Source organism: Terrapene carolina, unplaced genomic scaffold (assembly GCF_002925995.2).
Source record: "Terrapene carolina triunguis isolate 2854851 unplaced genomic scaffold, T_m_triunguis-2.0 Scaffold96, whole genome shotgun sequence".
Lineage (NCBI taxonomy): Eukaryota > Metazoa > Chordata > Testudines > Emydidae > Terrapene > Terrapene triunguis.
The window spans coordinates 64,564,434-64,583,348 of NW_020664447.1; the positions used below are offsets into that span (position 1 = coordinate 64,564,434).

Genomic DNA, 18,915 nt, shown 5'->3' on the forward strand with positions numbered 1-18,915 from the left:
TGCAATTTATCATTCTTAGTAGAATTACACTTTGGAAACCGCCTCCCCCCCAGCATTAATTTAGAGACTAAAAGGGAGCTTTTGTCCCATTAATGTACAGGTGATTTGCTCCTATTAATACTAACGGGAATTACACACATTAATCCCCTTGTGTGTCAGTGAGGTACCTAGAATATACATCCTACAGTAATAATCTTTAAAAGAAAAAACAAATTTCAGGATTTTTTCCTGAATATGGAACTGTGGAGCTGTTCTTCCTTCATCTTCACACCCTCCAAAAATCCGATCTTAAAACAGACCTATTAACAAGCAGTACTTGAGGTACTGCACCTGCAATCTCTGCATTGCAACAAGCCTCTCCATTTGCAGAGTTGGCAGCTTCTCTGTTACACCCTTTTCCCACACCCTTCATGGTTTTGCTTTTTGTTGTTGTCGTTGTTTGCATATTTAGGTTGTAAGCTGTTCAGGGCAGGGAACTTTTCTTAAAATGTTCAGTTCTATGTAGCATAGTGCCCATCACTGTGAATTTTCTCTCTCTCATTTCATTTTGTTATTTTACATATTGTTTTATTATCAGTTCTATTACTGTGTTCTACCCTTCCTCTTGCTCCCTTCCCCTACCCTCAGTTCTCTTTTCTCCACTATCTTTCAGCCCCCCGACTGACAGTTCAGTACTATGCTTATTTTTACTCAGCCCACTCCCCACCTCCCCCATTGCAGGAAATCTGACATTTCTATCTGTCCAGATAGCACTTATAACTTGTCCTGATCTTCTAAGCAACCGGGTTTTTTACAGCCTATCATGAGCCTAAATTCAATAGATGAAATTACAGAGTATGGGAGGGAGGTGAGAACTGAAAACAAAGGGATGGGGCAAAATTGATCTTGGGATAGCAATCTACAAAGAGTGATCATGCACCTTCTGGTTTGTGTTTGTTTTTATTTTTGTTGCTTAAAATAAAATAATGAGGTCCAAAAGTGAGACCAAATAGTGCCTTCTCCGAGATTAATGTCAGAAAGCAAGCTGAAAGAAGCACATTCGGCGAGGAAGGGCTTACAGGTCATACAGGAGGAGGGAGGCTGACTGAGGCAAGAAGCTGTATGTAAAAAGGTTGATATGAGGCTACTGCACACCACAGAAGCTCTTTATAAAAACTCCCTTTTAAAATACACTTCCTTATCACTTACCAAATACTTGGCTACTTTATACAGTGAGTGTACTGCACTGTATATAAAGTGTGAATTGAAACAGTTAGCAAGCAGGAACTTTGATCTCTTTAGATCGCGCTCTCTTCCATAAGGCTGAGTGATAGAATAGCTAATGATAAATTGTAACAGTAACATAACGAAGCAAAACAATAGTGTATTTGAGGCAGATAAGACAATTCAGTGCAGGGTAAGAAATGCAAGCAATAAAGAGGGATTTCTTGATCTAAGCCAGGCTGATCACTGAAATCAGATTAGCACCCTTCTGTTACCTGCTTTTGAACATTCCGTTCTATTTGCAACACCTGTGACAGCAAAGACAACTATATATTGTGCAAAAAACAAATTAGGCCTGACTAAAGGGAAGCCAGGAAATGTTTCCTGTTGTCTAAAGAAAGGGGAAATTATTATTTTGGAATAAGCCAAGTATTGGGTTCTTAATATAAATTCAGATCAAGCCAGCACAGTGAGCTCGGTCAGCTTAGTGCAATATTGCATTATATTCTCAGCTGATGCAGGCCTTGCTGCCAGCCAGCATTTCAACAGGTTTCCAAATCTGGTAATTGCTGATGGCAACTGCTGTGGAGGGACATGAGAAGTGGGGGAAGTTGAAGGTTAACTCCAGCACTTGAACTGAAATGGATGCTGTCTTGCACACTTTCTGTTAGTCCTTTCCTATAGAAGTATAGCTTGGACATGTCAGAGAAGTCATGGGCTTCTTACTATAGCTACACTGTCAGCTGGAAGTCAATGCCCAGAACACCTCTCTTATTTCTCTGCCAGAGGAAATAGATCAATAATTCCACGCTTATGAGCTCAGAATCTGTAGACATTACATACGACCCCAAAACAAAACAAAGCCCTCCAAATACAACTAAATCGTTGAACATAGCTTGGAGTCTTCATAGAATCATAGAAGAATAGGGTTGGAGGAGACCTTAGGAGGTCATCTAGTCCAACCTCCTGCTCAAAGCAGGACCAACAACAACTAAATCATCCCAGCCAGGGCTTTGTCAAGCTGGGCCTTAAAAACCTCTAAGGATGGAGATTCCACCACCTCCCTAGGTCACCCATTCTAGTGCTTCACCACCCTCCTAATGAAATAGTTTTTCCCAATATCCAACCTAGACCTTCCCCACTGCAACTTGAGATCACTGCCCCTTGTTCTGTCATCTGCCACCACTGAGAACAGCCTAGCTCCATCCTCTTTGGAACCCCCTTTCAGGTAGTTGAAGGTTGCTATCAAATCCCCCCTCATTCTTCTCTTTTGCAGACTAAATAAGCTCAGTTGCCTCAACCTCTCCTCAGAAGTCATGTACCCCAGCCCCCTAATCATTTTCGTTGCCCTCCGCTGGACTCTCTCCAATTTGTCCACATCCTTTCTGTAGTGGGGGGCCCAAAACTGGATGCAATACTCCAGATGTGGCCTCACCAGTGCCAAATAGAGGGAAATAATCACTTTCCTCAATCTGCTGGCAACTCTCCTACTAATGCAGCCCAATATGCCATTAGCCTTTGTGGCAAAAAGGGCACACTGTTGACTCATATCCAGCTTCTTGTCCACTGTAATCCCCAGGTCCTTTTCTGCAGAACTGCTTCTTAGCCAGTTGGTCCCCAGCCTGTAGCAGTGCATGGGATTCTTGCATCCTAAGTGCAGGACTCTGCACTTGCCCTTGTTGAACCTCATCAGATTTCTTTTAGCCCAATCCTCCAATTTGTCTAGGTCACTCTGGACCCTATCCCTACCCTCCAGCAAATCTACCTCTACCCCCAATTAAGTGTCATCCGCAAACTTGCTGAGGGTGCAATCCATCCCATCATCCAGATCATTAATGAAGATGTTGAACAAAACTGGCCCCAGGACCAACCCCTGGGACACTCCGCTTTATACCGGCTGCCAACTAGACATGGAGTTGTTGATCACTACCCGTTGAGCCCGACGATTTACCCAGCTTTCTATCCACCTTATAATCCATTCATCCAATCCATACTTTTTTAACTTGCTGGCAAGAATACTGTGGGAGACCATATCAAAAGCTGCGCTAAAGCCAAGATATATCATGTCCACCGCTTTCTCCCTATCCACAAAGCTAGTTATCTCATCATAGAATGAAATCAGGTTGGTCAGGCACGACTTGCCCCTGGTGAATCCATGTTGACTGTTCCTGATCACCTTCCTCTCCTCCAACTGCTTCAAAATGGATTTCTTGAGGACCTGCTGCATCATTTTTCCGGGGACTAAGGTGAGGATTCAGACTAAGGTCTGTAGTTCCCCGGAATCTCCTTCTTCCCTTTTTTAAAGATTGGCACTATAGTTGCCTTTTTCCAATCATCTGGGACCTCCCCCAATCACCACGTTTTCAAAGGTAATGGTCAATGGCTCTGCAATCATATCAGCCAACTCCCTCTGCACCCTCAGATGCATTGGACCCAGCCCCAGGGACTTATGCATGTCCAGTTTTACTAAATAGTCCTTAACCTGTTCTTTCACCACTGAGGGCGGCTCACTTCCTCCCCATACTGTGCTACCCAGTGCAGCAGTCTGGGAGCTGACCTTGTCTGTGAAGACCGAAGCAAAAAAAGCATTGAGCACTTAATCTTTTTCCACATCATCTGCCACTAGGTTGCCTCCCCCATTCAGTAAGGGTCACACACTTTCCCGGACCTTCTTTTTGTTGCTAACATACCCGTAGAAACTCTTCTTGTTACCTTTCACATCCCTTGCTAGCTGCAACTCCAATTGTGCTTTGGCCTTTGCGATTACACCCCTGCATGCTCGAGCAATGTTTTTATACTCCTCCCTAGTCATCTGTTCAAATTTCCACTTCTTGTAAGCTTCCTTTTTGTGTTTAAGCTCACTGAAGATTTCTCTGTTAACCCAAGCTGGTCACCTGCCATATTTACTATTCTTTCTACACATCAGGATGGTTTGTTCCTGCACCCTCAATAAGGCTTATTTGAAATACAGCCAGCTCTCCTGGAGTCCCTTCCCCCTCATATTAGCCTCCCACGGGATCCTACCCATCAGTCCCCTGAGGGAGTCCAAGTCTGCTTTTCTGAAGTCCAGGGTCTGTATTCTGCTGCTCTCCTTTCTTCCTTTTGTCAGGATCCTGAACTCGACCATCTCACGGTCACTGCTGCCCAGGTTGCCACCCACTTCTACTTCCCCTACCAATTCTTCCCTGTTTGTGAGCAGCAGGTCAAGAGAAGCATGGGAAACTTGACTAGAGTTTGAACACTGGCCTGCAAAATAGTTGAAAGAAAGCGAGTTTCACTTTGTCTCTGTTGTTTTGTGAGAATATTGGTAAGGACCTTTTGTTTTATTTTGGTCTTTGCCATCATCTGTTGCCTGTTTCTGTGTGTGATAAGTTGTATCTCTCTGACGGCCCGCTGGGTTAAAGGCAGGGTGCCCCTCTCTGGTCTTGGATATCCTTCTTTGGAGGGCAGCAGGACTGTAGTCTGGGTTATGTACTTGGGATACATAACTCTTAGGGAGTCTGCCCTCTTCTGGTCGGGGCTAAAATAGTCCAAAAGAAAAAGACAAAGATGTCCATGGCTCACAAATGGGCCGGGTCCCTGCAGCCTCCTGCAGGGTAAAGGCCAATAGTCCTTGGGAGGAAGATCTGGGCTCCTTATCCCTTGCATGTCCAAACAACCCCGGCTGAATCCCAGAGCTTCACAAAGAAAAGTAAGGAAAAGCTGGTCCCTCTTTTTCATCAAAGGGCTCAGTGTGGCTGGTGCTCTCAAGCATTTTTTTCAGTAGACAGCCTGTTGCCTGGGACCAGGGAGCTCTGTGCTCTAGTGCAGTTGTTACCAGATGCTACCCAGCGTGAACCTGGATCCTCCCCTTTTAAGGACCCATCCTTAAAAGATTCATTAGCTCTTTAACTCCTTCTTGACTGGTGCAGGAAGCTGCCCTGCCCCCCTGTGCCACAAGAAATTCTCAATTTCCAGTTAAAGGAAGTGGCTATTGGCAGTGTAACCAATGAGAAGTGACATGATGAATGAGCACTTTGCTATAAGTCGATGAGGTTGGTAGCTGAGAGAGGGGATCAGGGTACTTTTCACTTGGGGAATTGGGGAAAATTAGGTCTCTAAATTTACCTTTTAAGTTAGAGGACCAGAAGGAAAGCAAATAGAAAAAGTGCAATGGGGTGTTTCTAGGGAATAAATGCTGACAGAGCTGGGGCCCATTTGGCTGCACACTTGGCAGGCAAGGCCTGATAAGCGAAGCAGAAACATTGCTCATATAGGATTTTAGTCAATGCCTGCAACTTGAGCTAATCTCCATAAAATGCGCATCTGCTAGTGACTGAATGCAAGAGGGAACAACACAAGAGAAAGGAGACAGACATACTTTGAAGTTTTTGATTCTGCGCTTTGAATCCTCCAGCTGCTGCTGTAGAGAGCCCACAATTTCCTTGTATTTAGTGTATCTCTCTTCAATTATCTCCCTCTGACGATGAGATTCCTGGAAACACATAAAAAGGTCTGACTGTTTTTGTAAGGTGAGAAACTAAAGCTAAAGAAAGAAACCTAGTCTGCTCATGTAAATAAGAGTATCGCTAATAGACATTCAAAACAGTAAGGGCTGATTAAATACTGGCGTTCAGGGCTAGAAATATAGGACCCCTATTGCCTTGCTGGAGATGAAGGTGTAAGAGGCTCTCTACAGAACCCTGACGTTAAGATGAAAACAATCAAATTTAAAAATAAAAGGCTTTTTCCCCCTTGCTAATTAATATTGATTAATCAATGATTCTTTACAACTTCCCCCCAGAACTAAATCGTATCATGGAATTCAGTATATTTCTTTCATGGGGGAAAAACAAAATTAGTTAGGGTATTTAGATACAGCTGCCTTTGTGTAGCTCATAAAGAATTTTTTTATAAATTACGATACTGATCGCATATGACTCCAGTTAAGATCCATCATATTTTTGCAGCTAGGGAGGAGCTCTGTTGGAAAGGTTGTGGGGTAAAGGGAACATACTTGCACATGTGGTGGTTGTGTCCAGGAATTAGACAGTTTGGAGAGGAAATTATTAAAGAGATTCACTTCATGACAAAATGGCAGCTTCCTAGAGATCCCCATATCTGCTTACTTAATGCTCCAGTAAAGATCTACATTTTAAATGGAACAACAAATTAATTTCTTTTTTATTGTTAGACTTTGTATTGCACATTATTGGAAAAATGTGACTTCTCATTCTAGGGAATTGTGGTATAGTAAAATTTGGAGTGTCCTTATAATGGAAAAACTTTTACAGCAAGTATGTACACAAGAGAAGCTCCAAGAAGAGGATAGGTATTTAGAAATGTGGTCACCCTTTTTAGAGTATTCAGAGGAGGAGGGCTCCCCAGCCAGCAAGTCATAATCTTTAGTCAAATTCCTTGAATATTACCCTGATCCTGAATAAGTAAAGTACAATGTTGTATGTTAATGTTTTATTGTAACTTTACCTTAATACAAAAATAAATAAGAAAGATGTTCTGAGGGTACTATCTTACAATGTTTTGGAAATGAAAAAAAAATGCAACACAGACACGTGATAAATTAGCCAATGCGCCACCTAAAAGAGTCAGTGTAGTGGGGTGCAACAGAGGCTGTGAACCATAATTACACAGAGAAGTGCCTCCTTTTGTCCAACCCCACTCTACCACTGATATATGGGGGACAACTAACATTAGTCTTGGAAAGAGAAAAACAGTGTTGAAGCGCTTAACTTGTTCATCCTACAGCAAAGTGAAATTTGCTGGAAGTGTGCTGTAATATTCTAGGACTCTGCTGTACTTAGCAGGATCTAGAAGAGATATTCTTCCCCATAGTATGGAAGCATCATTTTCAAATGTATCATTTCAAACTGAAATACTAACAGAACCTCAAATCAAACCCTACCTTCACAGCAAAGGGATAAAAATCTAGCTCTCTATAATACTGCAGTCAGGTAGTTATTGTGGCTTAATGTAGGAAAACACTCAATAAAAGCACAATTTTCAAGCATTTAAATGATAACCACCACCTACATGGGCATACCAATTAGGAAACATGACAGAACTCACATTTAATAAATATAATTTTGTCTTCCTATATAAAATAATCAAAAACCTCCAGCATAAGGGACCAAATACTGCCAAATTCAAATTTGTACTTCAAATTGTACCAAGTGGCAAGTTTTCAAACAGTGTTATACAGATATACAGTATTAGAGATAGACCGGAACTAAAAGTCTGGATATGAAACTGAACCCTGAGTTGCATATCTAAATTATGTATCTGCAATCCATAGCAGATTGACATGGAAGGAAGAATACCATATACAGACCAACCACCACCATTTACTACAATACTTTGGTGTTTTTTGGAGGTCTCCATTCAAATACAAATCAGGACTGACACTGCTTAGCTTGTAGGATCTGATAAAGTTGTAGTACAGCAGAAATATCCCTTTGAGAGCACTTCTCTGTCTTGGAAAATGTACTCTTAGTAAATATGTGAGGCTTTTCTTAAAAATCTGGTATTTGTAACCATTCTTTCTTGAGGTGTTGGCTCAGGGAAATAAGGGTGGATATTTATGGTCAGAAAAATGGCTACACAAAGATGCCATGATCTTACTCAACCGAAGTTCTCCTTGAATTAAAGTCCATCTATTATGATTAGGGCTCCTGTCTGTCATGGAGGTTGCAGAAGTCACGGATTCTGTGACTTTCTGCGATCTCTGTGACTTCTGCAGAGGCCAGTGTGGCTGACCCCAGGGCCAGTTGCTCAGGTGGCCCCGGGGACAGCCCAATGGCTGCTGCTGGAGTGGCTCTGCAGACAGCTGCTCAGGTGGCCCCGCAGCCAGTTGCACCAGCCACTGCTGCAGTGGCCCCAGGGCCAGACGTACCCGCCACTGTTTGGGCAGTCCCGAGCAGCGGCCAGTGCAGCTGACCTTGGGGATTGCCTGAGCAGCGGTCCTGGGCAGCTGGTGCAGCCGCTGCTTGGCGGCCCCCGGCAGTGGTCCCGGGACGGCTGGAGCAGCGGTAGGTGGGCGGCCCCGGGGGCAGCTACAGCAGCCACTGCTTGGTGGCCCCCAGCAGCTGGTGCAGCTGGCCCCGGGGCCACCCCCCCGGGGTTTCCCCCCGAGCAGTGCCACCCCCTCCCCCCTCCGCTAAGATTTAAGTCATGGGTATAAGTCATGGACAGGTCACAGGACGTGAATTTTTGTTTATTGGCTGTGACCTGTCCATTTACTTTTACTAAAAATACCGATTACTAAATCGTAGCCTTAATTATGATATCATTAAAACTATTTATTATTTGCATGACTATACTGCCTCACCAAAGCTGGTGGCCTTATTGTGCTAGGTGCTCTATAAATCCATAGTAAGAGACAGCCTCAGTCCCAAATATCTTAAAATCTAAACAGACAAGGCAGACAAAGGGAAGGAGAAATTAAGTAGTGCTGTCCTCATTGTACCAATGGGGAACTGAAGCACATAGAGATTAAACGACTTGCCCACAATTACACAAGATGTCTGTGACAGAGCATGGAGTGAAATAAGATCTTTTGAATCCTTATTCAGTGATTTCACCACAAGATCATCTTTTCTCCACATATTTGACTGAAAAAAAGCAAAGTTTTTTCCCACCTTTACTCACAGGTGGATTTGCAGAGTCAACACAGCTACTGGAGAGTAAGCTAGGGTCTAATCAGGCACACATTTCACCAAAAGATTTATTAACTAAGTTCCAGTCTCAGAATCTTCAGTACTGATGTTAATGATTATATGAGTCAGAAGGAACTCAACTTCACATTCAGACCCCAGTTTAATTTGCAAAGCTGGCAGTTACAAAAAAAATTATCCGATTTGTAAACTCGGTAAATTTGTTTTGAAGTCACTGAGAAACAACATACATAGAACCCCACAAAGTCATTTTTATAATGACACTTTTCAGCGCACATCTATACTTTAAAAAAAAACACCTAATTTTCCCTGGACCACATGAGTTCCACCAAGTTTACTGGGTAGAAGCTCTTCAGAAAAGACCTTAAAAATGGAGGTCCTGTCTGTTCTATGTGGATATTACCCAACTTATTTCACTTGTCTGAAAAGCCTGCCCTTGTGACTCTTCCTAAAATTTTCCTCTCTACCTTTTGTGCAGAAGGGTTTGCGCCCCCAGCCCAACACTGAGTAAATGTAAGTGCTGATGTGAGTAAATAGCAAAAACAACAATCGGAATGAATGCTTTCCCTTTGGGAATCTCACAGTGCTTTACAAATACTAATTGCCCAACCACTCCAACTCCTCTGTGAGATAGGTATCGTCAGCTCAACTTAACAGACAAGGGAAGTGAGGCACAGAGAGGTGCAGTTTCTTGCCCAAAATCACATTGCAGGATTAGCGCTCAGGAGTCTGATGCTGATCTCACTCATGCTAAGGTATATCAGAAATAGAGCTAGAGCAAAATTTTCTGAGCAAATAGCTTATTCACCAAAAAATACAGTTTGGGTAGAACCGAAACTATTTGCAAATTTGATTTGAATTTGCCAAATATTTTTGGGATGTAAGTTGCCATTCACAAAACTACCAGAGGAGGTGGTGGTTGTGGTGTTACTGGTGCACTTCTTCACAATTTTTAGCCTAGTGGTTAGTACAATCACGTGGGATGTGGCCCCACGTTCAATTTCCCCCTCCATTTTAACTAGAGTAGCCCCAAGTTGCAAGAGACAGCCCTAACCATTAGGCTATGGGATATTCTGGTGTGGGTCTCTCCCTCCCTCCCACTGAAGGTGTTCCATTTTTTATAAACCAATTATTAAATACTATGAATTGCTACTATGAATGACAATGAATAGTCATTGGGCCAATGAAAAGATGTGAGAATTACTCTATAGCTTGGTGGTTAGGACACTCCCCTAAAATATAGAAGACCCTAGTTCAAGTCCCTACTCCAATGGCTAGTTAATTATTCATCAAAAGTGGAAGAACTTCAACAGGAGAGACTGAGAAAGACCAGAATATCCCATAGTTCAGTGGTTAGGGTGCTCTCCTGCAATGCATGAAACCCAAGTTCAAATCCCTTTTCCACATCAGGAGGGGGAACTGCCAATGAAGCAAAAAATCAGTTATTCACCCAGCTCTAATCAGAGCTCCACTGAAGACAACGGACATACACCGATGTAAAACCAAGATGAAGTCTGAATCAGCCCCAAGGTCTCCTAACTCACAGTCTTGTGCTCTAAAGACCAGAATACAGTGTCTCCCATACACATAATTTGTGCAGTGCTCGTGGATCTCTCAGTATGAAAGATTCTATATAGAAAATAAATGAAAATTAATATGCATTTTCACTGATGGATGTTTTAAACAATTCTGATTTAAAAGTTTGAGCGAGCTATTGGGTTCCCAACTCTCCTTTAGAAAATAACAACAGGCTTTCAGAATAGAATTTCCTAATTTTGTGTGGCTCTCATGAATGTAAAAGAATTACAGCACAGCAATTTAGCCATTAAGCCCCAAAAGATCTAATTGTAGGCTTACCAGCCTTGACAGGCTCTCTCCTAACACTGTCAATATGTCCCCATGAGTCAAGACAACCATATATCTTTATTTGACAGCTATGCTGTGAAAAAAACACACTTTTGTAGGTATTAGGTGAGAAACCAAGTATAGAAACTATACAGGCAGATTTACTGCAAACCTCAGCTATTTCCACTCATTTCTCTGGATCTGTTAGGAAGATATTTTAAAAACTGGGATGAATGGATTTAATTGCAGTGTTTAAAGTGAATTATCACTGATGATGGTTAAATAAGAGCTAACTGTATTATTGTTGTTGTTATTATTTGTTGAAATTCCAAAGTCGTTACACAAACAAAATTCTTATTGAAATCATCAAGTAATTAAGTAAAATCTGAAGGAGGACTTTATGATTTGACCCATTATTATTCCTACAGTGCCGTAAAGATGTGTAGTGCTTCACATGCAAAAGATGATGGCAAGGGCTGTGCATGCCAAAGAATTTATAACCCAAGTTGTATGGCAGGTTAGCATGTATGCATTACAACCCCACTCAGCCTTTCTGTATCGCTACAGCTAATCAATTATCAATTGCTCTTCAACCTTCAAATATAATTTCTAAACTCTCTTCTCTCTCCCTTTTGTGCTACAAATTAACTCTGTAAAGTGCTTTAGGAAATGTTTTGTCTGAGATAAAAAGTGAAGTGAAGTACATAAAGTAAAGCGAAATTCTGCTTACCTCTCTCACAAGAGTAGTGGTGTTAAAATCAGTGGGACTACTTGTCTGAGTACAGCAAACAGGATTTGGCAATTAAATTGCTTTGTTCTGTATTACTAATGCATCTCCTTTCATTATGCACAACAATCTCTCTGTTAATACACCACTAAGCAGGAAAAACCAATAGCACAAAGCTGCAAACAGTTTAAGGATGAGACTCAGACCACTACATTCATTCTACTGGGACCTGATTCTGCAAAGCTCATTAGCTTCTATGGAACTTATGCACATGCTTAAGACCTTTGCTGAATTGGGGCTTTGTGACCTAAGTCATTCTTGAACCTTGGTACTGTCAAACAGAATGTGGAAGATCTGCAGCACATATTGTAGACTTCCAAAGAAAGCACTTTACATGTAAGAGTTGCACTCCTAAACAGTGGAGTATACATTAATAGAAAGTAATGATAGCATTTGATGTTCAAGGTGACCTGACAATGTTTATCAATTTGGCATACTGAACTTTGTGCTTGATTTCCCCCCTCAATATATGAGGATGTATCTACCTAACATAATGAATGACCTTGACACTCAAATAGCTTTCATGTTCATTATGTAGTTTTCACAGACTTATCAATAAATGACCTGGGCTGTGAAACCACAGGCATTCAGCAGTCCTCATCGTGGATAGCGCTGCCAGGGGAACTGCAGGATGTAATGTCTATATAAAAATCAAACAATAACCTACCTCTTTCTAATTATTGATGCAGAAGTTATAATCACTAATAAAAAAGGCACCACATCAACATATTTTGAACAAGTCAGTAAAGTCTATAGCAACAGTACTTTAAATAGTTTGCTCAATTATCTTGGCTTGCCTAAACTGAAAGTTTTATAATGTAGTCATATGACTTTTAAAAACTAACTTTATATTTGTGGATTATCTAAGCACTATACCCAGATGTACAGACACTCTTTTCCCAACCTATGTATTATATAATTTTTTTAGCATTAGCTATAATAAAATTTTTAAATCTGTTCTTATTCCAGTATTTCCTTACCAGTATAAAGTTAAACTAATTCCACGATTTTCAACTAATTCCCCAAGAGTAGGAAATAAACCCCACTATTACTATATGAGTTAAAATTGGAATACTGTAGTTTAGATTTCATTGTATGTCCTTTAGGTAATAGATTTTTCTTTGCACATCAGGAAGTTGTCAATTATTCTCAACAATTCAGAAATACTGAGAGACAAATGAAAACGTTCTCACTCCAAAATCTTTGAAATCTTCCAAAAGGCTCAGTTTCTCAGGAACGGACTCTAGATGGTCCAAGGCAACTCGGGTACTCTGAAGAATAGAACACAAGAAAAAAGAAGCATTATACAAGTTTGATAAATGCTTTCAACCCTATTCTGAAGTCTGAAACACTAAAATTCCCTGCTCATGTTGTAACCTCCAGGATTTATATAAATATCTGTGTATGTGTCATTAAACTACTCAGTGTAAAAATAATTGCTACTTACAGCTAAAAATGATAACAATAATGCAATTGTTAACAAATTGCACTCTTATCATGAGCATCTATAAAGAATTTTAATCAATTTCTTGATTGCAATGATTCTTATTCACAATGGATGTAATTTCTAATTTTCATCTTATTATTAATTCTTATCATCATCATCATCATCATAGCATTTAGGAGCCATGGACCCAGACCCCATTGTGTTAGATTCTGTACAAACAGAACAAGAAGACAGACCCTGCCCCAAAGACCTTAAAAGCTAATTTTAAGACAAGAGACAACAGATGTATACTGACAAATGGGGGAGTACAAGGAAACAATGAGACAATATTGGTCAGCATGACAGGTTGTGCTCTCAGGACGCCAACAGCCGAACCATTGAACAGTTTTTTGTGGGCATCCTGGCAAAGGAGAGTTTTAAGGGGGGGTTTGAAGGAGGATAATGAAGTATCTCTATGGATGTTTACAGGGAGCTCCTGTCAAGCATGAGGAAGCATGTCAAGCATGGAGAAAGCATGAAGGAGCTTGTTTAAACATTTAACAAGCAGACAATGGAGACTGGCATCATAAACCAAACGAGGTGTGAGTCAATCTTTTGATACTGAATGAGAGATGATAGGCAAGGTAGGGATGGGTTGGGATGGGTCCTGAAAGCGGAAACAACTAGCTTGTTTGAGGTGACAGAGAGGAGGGAGCCAGAAGAGTGAAGCAAAGAGAATGGTGATGTTAAAGCAACATGCTAGGAAAATGATCCCTGCAGAAGCATTCTGACTGGGTATGAGTGGGGCAAGAAAAGGACATTGCAGTAACTGAGATGTGAGATGATAAGAACCTGGATGAGAGTTTTAGTTTTGTGTGGTGCTTAAAGTGCTCCAGGTTGCAGCCCCAGGAAATAAAATTTCCTAGAAATGAACTGGGTAGCTGAAGGGTGCACATTTTTAGTACAACCTGGAGAAAACCCCTTATGACTGGCTGCCTTCACCACTTGCCCACCTCCAGGAGTACAGCAGTGAATCAGAGCTGGTGCAGAAAGCAGGCAGAGCTCTCTGCCCCTCCCCTCAAAAGCCCACACCATTCTGATGGAGGAGGGGAAGAGCAGAAAGAGTACAGCAGCTCAGAGCAGCTGCGCTCTCTCCTCCCCAGCCTCTCTTGTGAACGGATGGCTCCTCTGCTCCTCCCCTCTCTCTCTCTGCAACATGAGGCTTGGGAAGGGCAAAGGGGGATGAAGAACTCTTGGAGCTGCCCCCCCAGCCTGGAAGGGGCAGAAGGGGTTCCTGCTGCAGGCTCCCCACTAGGCCTAGAAGATGGGTGTGAAAAAATCCAGGGGCTGCAGGAGGAGCAGAGATGAGGCTGGAGGGGGCAGAACAGATGGGAGGGCTGAAGGGACAGGATTGATTTGGGCATTTGGGGCAGAATTAAGCACTGGAAAGGGAGATGGGCAGATGTGGGGATCATGACACCCGCCCTTTTTTCAGAGCTCTTTAAGCACTTGATGTGTGGCTGGATAGAATAGGCCATATCTTAGTGATATTATGCAGAAAGAATCTACAATTTCCTTGTATTGTAATTATAATAGTGAAGTGGATTTAACAAAAATATTAATTTGTAAATCTGCAACAGAAGTATGTGCGTATGTACACCCCACCCACCACAAAGAGGAATGAACCACAGTCATTTTTTGAAAATAAAAACATTTATACATAAGAATTATGCAAAGAATATGTATACTCAAAATTTTATATTTTTTGCAGTAGAAATATATCTACTAAAGATTGTAGAAAGTTTTGGGTAATGAATCAATAGCAGGATACATAGGCAGCATTTCATCTCTACGACAATGGTTCAAATCCAACCTATAGCAAGTTGAGCACAATTGAAAACAAGTGGGTGGTAAGATCCAGGGAAGGCGTGTGGCTAGGTTAGATGGTGCATGCACTAATACTGAGCATCTCCTCAGCTTTCCTACTGACCAGGTTCCTCTGGAGCTCTTCAAAGACTGTCCCTCCACTACTTGCTGAAGGGCACATAGAAGCAACATTGCTTTTTTTTTTTGAGTGAATACTTCCTTTGGCATAAGAGGCCTCACTGGCACATGGAGATATAAATTACACTACTCTGCATCAGGTTCTTTTAATCTAGTTCCTAATCTACAAAGAACCATAAACCTTATTGTTGCTGCTGTAAGCTTAAGTATATACCAAAACTAAGCAAAAACTCACAAGCCACACAAAATTAATCAATTACAAAGTCAAATGATAGCATGCTCCGAAGTCTGTGCAAACTGGGCTAAAGGCCTTCAACTAAGGAAGCTTTGCTGCTCATCCTGGGGAGTTCAGCTCACCAGACAGCAAGACCATCCTAGCTAGGTCCCATACCAAGCTTTTAGAGTGACAATGACACCTTTAATTTTACCAGGATACAAAGAGGGAAACAAGTGGATAGCTCTAAGCAGGGCTATTACATGTTTAGTGCAGTCTGCTCCAGAAGGCTGCAATCTGAATCAGATGAAAGGTCACCCAAAAATGTTATAGAAGCAAAATAACAAATGAATGAAAAATTGTTGTATGGTCAGCATTAGGGAGGAAAATGTACACCTCCTTGGTCAAACAGAGATTTAACATGGCTTTACAAGCCTCCTTTATTCCCAAAGAGAATCAACCTTTATCAGACTGAAATATAGCAAAAGGTGCAGTTCTTCAACAGCATAGTTGGAGTCAAACCTCAATCACCTACCAGAGATAAAAGGGTCTGTAATGACAAAGGAGCAATGGAACAGACACTCAGATGGCAGCCTAGAAACCTATTGCTATTTGCATTGCACTGAACACCCACAACAAAAGACAGTTCCTGCCCCAGAGAGTTTAAACTCTCAGTAGTACCAAACCTTACTATAATGTGAAGACGAAAACGTCAAAAAATAGAATGTACAACAGTTTCCTAACTGTACAGATAAACAGATTAAACAAGGCAATATTCTAAAGGGAAGCAGACCTGTCTCATCTTTTTCAGAAAATTGTTTCTCTTTGTGAAACTACAAATAATAAATAAAAACAAAGTGTGGCATATGCTCAAAAACTCAGTTTCTAGGTCTAATAACAACAGTCCCCAGGGTATAAAATTATTATTTTTTGCTCAATTTAAAAAAATCTGGAAGAAAATCCAGGATGTTCATCTGCCCAGCTCATAGAAAGCATACTAGCAACAGCTCTCTCTCAGGAAAACAAAGTGTCTTCTGCTGACCCTCATCAGTGTATTGGTGTCAGCCTAACAGGGGATCAGCAACTATATAATTCAATTAAAGCCATATTTGAAACTTATCCAAAACAGAGAAAAGAATGATTACTTACTCTACAGTAACTGTGGTTCTTTGAGATGTTGTTGTCAGTGCGAATCGCACTGTAAGTGCACATGAGTCTCACGAGCATGAGATCAGAGTCTACTGAATAGCAGTATCCACTGGGGCTTTGCAAGCACCCCATGACTTCTCGTGCTCCGATGCAAGGGCATCAAGGTTGGAGCAGCCGCAATCCTCCATCAGTTCCCTTGCAATTCAAAGCCCATGTTCACTGAGGTCTCTGAAAGCAGGAAATGGAGGGCTGGTCAAATAACCACAGTTACTCTAGGGTAAGTAACCGTTCTTTCTCCTTTGAGTGTATGCCAGCATGGATCCCACTATATGTGACTGGCAAGTAGCACCCTCGCTGGATGGTGGGATGAAGCATTATCAGCTGCATCAGCTGAACAGTGATTGTTGTACTGCTCTCCCAAACTTGGCATCTGCCCTGGTGGCTAAGTCCAATGCATAACATTTGACAAAGGTCAGTGGGTTACTATGTGTTGCCACCTTGCAGATTTCAGAATTTGGCACATTTCTGATACAGGCAGAAGATGTTGCTTGAGCTCTGGTGGTATGAGCTTGATGTTCAGTGGGAGAGGTACAGGTAACACAGCGAGATATGTTGCGTTATCCACTTAGATATTAGCTGTGATAAGGTTGCCTGGCCTTTTGAATGGCTGGCTATAGCCAGTAATAAATCGGGAGACAATCTGATTAGTTTGGTTCTGTCCATGTAGTAAAGTAAGGCTCTGGAAATGTCCAGCATCTGTAATTTTTCTCTCAATGTTGATTGGGCATTGGGAAGAAGACAGGCAAATGGATTGATTGATTGAGATGGAACTGTGAGACCATCTTGGGGATGACCTTAGGGTGAGGATAGAACATCACTTTGTCCCTATGAAATATCATGTAGAGAGGGTCAGCTCACTCACTCTCCTAGCTGAAGTGACAGCAACAAGGGTGACCCATCTTCAGAGTGAGCTGAAGTAAGATGTATTCTAACAGAGGATCACAGGGAATGCACATGAATCTCAAGAGGACAATGTTGAGATTCCAGGCAAGAGAAGGTTCTCTTATTAGTGGATAAGTATTTAGCAGGACCTTGAGGAACTTCAATGCCCCAGGTATGAGAAGACCAAGCATGACTGTACTGGCATATGGCAAGCAAAGACTGCTGGAAGGTGGACCATAAGGCCAGAGTGTTTCAGATGCAGCAAGCAATTGAAGATCTTTGGTACTATAGCCTGCATAAGGTCCATGCCCTATGGAGAGGTTCAAATCAAGAATCTCTTCCATTTTGATGCACAAGTCCTTTTGGTGGATGTCTTACTGCTCTATATCAGGATCTCCTGGACTTCTCTGGAACAGTCCTGTCCGTGTTACTTACCCAGCTAACATCTGGGCAAATTAATCAGATGCAGTGACTTTGGGTTTGGATAGGCTATCAGACGTGCTGTGCAATCAAATCCAGGGAGTGGGGGAGATGCATTGGCAGCTGAAAGGATATCTGTAGCAGGTGTGTCATCCAAAGCCATCTCTCTTGGTATGGAGCTACAAGAATGATTGCGGTTTGTTCTCTTTTGATTTTGGAAATCAGCCCATGAATCAAGGGAAAGTTATAAAGAAGGCCTGGGTTCCACTGCAGAAGGAAGGCATCAGGCAATGAGCTCTGGCTCCTGTCCCCCCTGGAAAAGTTATTCTGGCATTATCCTTGGTCTGTCATGGAAATCTTACAATGATGGAATTTCAACTTTATGATGGATCTCTACAGGGACCATGCATGATTGGTCACTGGTTGTTTGCTTAGGAAGTCTGCCAGGTCACTGCTGACTGCAGGGAGGTGAAAAACCATTGGGTTTATCCTATATTGGTGGGATCATATCCAGAGTCTGATAGCGTCCAGATAGAGGGATGATGAGCAGGTGTCTCCTTGCTTGTTTATATAGTGCATCATGGAGATGTTTACCATCAGGGTTTGCACTGTGGAATCTGGGAGGACAGATAAGAATTACATAGAAGCTAGCTTGATGTCTCTAAGTTCCAGGACATTTATGTGAAGTCCTGTGTTATGCGAAAAATTTCCAAGAGCCAGGTCTCTTGCATGTATAACTTGTTCAGATGGGATCCCCAGCCTGTCCCTCATGTGTCTGTGATTAAAGTCTTGGTAGGGCCTGGGGATGAGAATGGTAACGATCTCCTTATGTTTGGGTTCTAGCCACCATGTCAACTCTGTGAGGACATGAAGTGTCACCAGGACCTTCTTGTCCATCCAATGTCTCACCAGTAGACAGACCCTGCTGGGATTTACGTCTGATCTGTCAATCATCCAGATAAAGACAGATATGGATGCCCTGTCTTATCAAGTGGGGTGTTACCATGACTAGATATTTTGCAAAGACTGTCAGTGCTTTGGAGAGTCCAAATGGCAGTACCTTGTACTGATAAAGATTTGGCACCAGTATGAATCTCAAGTACTTCCTGGGGGCCAAGTGAATGTGGAAGGATGCTTCCTATAAGGTGAGAGCCAATAACCAATCCTGACCCTGGAGAGATGGACTGACAGAAGCAAGTGTTACCATCCTGAACCTGAGGAGGCATATGTATTTACTTTGGAGTTGTTTGAGGAT

General features: G+C 41.9%; 1 protein-coding gene across 1 annotated transcript in view; it reads right to left on the reverse strand.

Annotated features, from left to right (window-relative positions):
- The window catches only part of LOC113406429 (centrosomal protein of 128 kDa-like), a 110,055-nt gene that overhangs the window by 14,157 nt on the left and 76,983 nt on the right, over positions 1 to 18,915 (reverse strand). Inside the window, exons 4-5 of the mRNA XM_026651273.1 lie at positions 12,699 to 12,776; positions 5,564 to 5,677 (exon numbers count right to left, since the gene is read on the reverse strand). Coding sequence (XP_026507058.1) covers positions 5,564 to 5,677; positions 12,699 to 12,776 — 192 coding nt within the window. The remainder of the gene's footprint in view (positions 1 to 5,563; positions 5,678 to 12,698; positions 12,777 to 18,915) is intronic.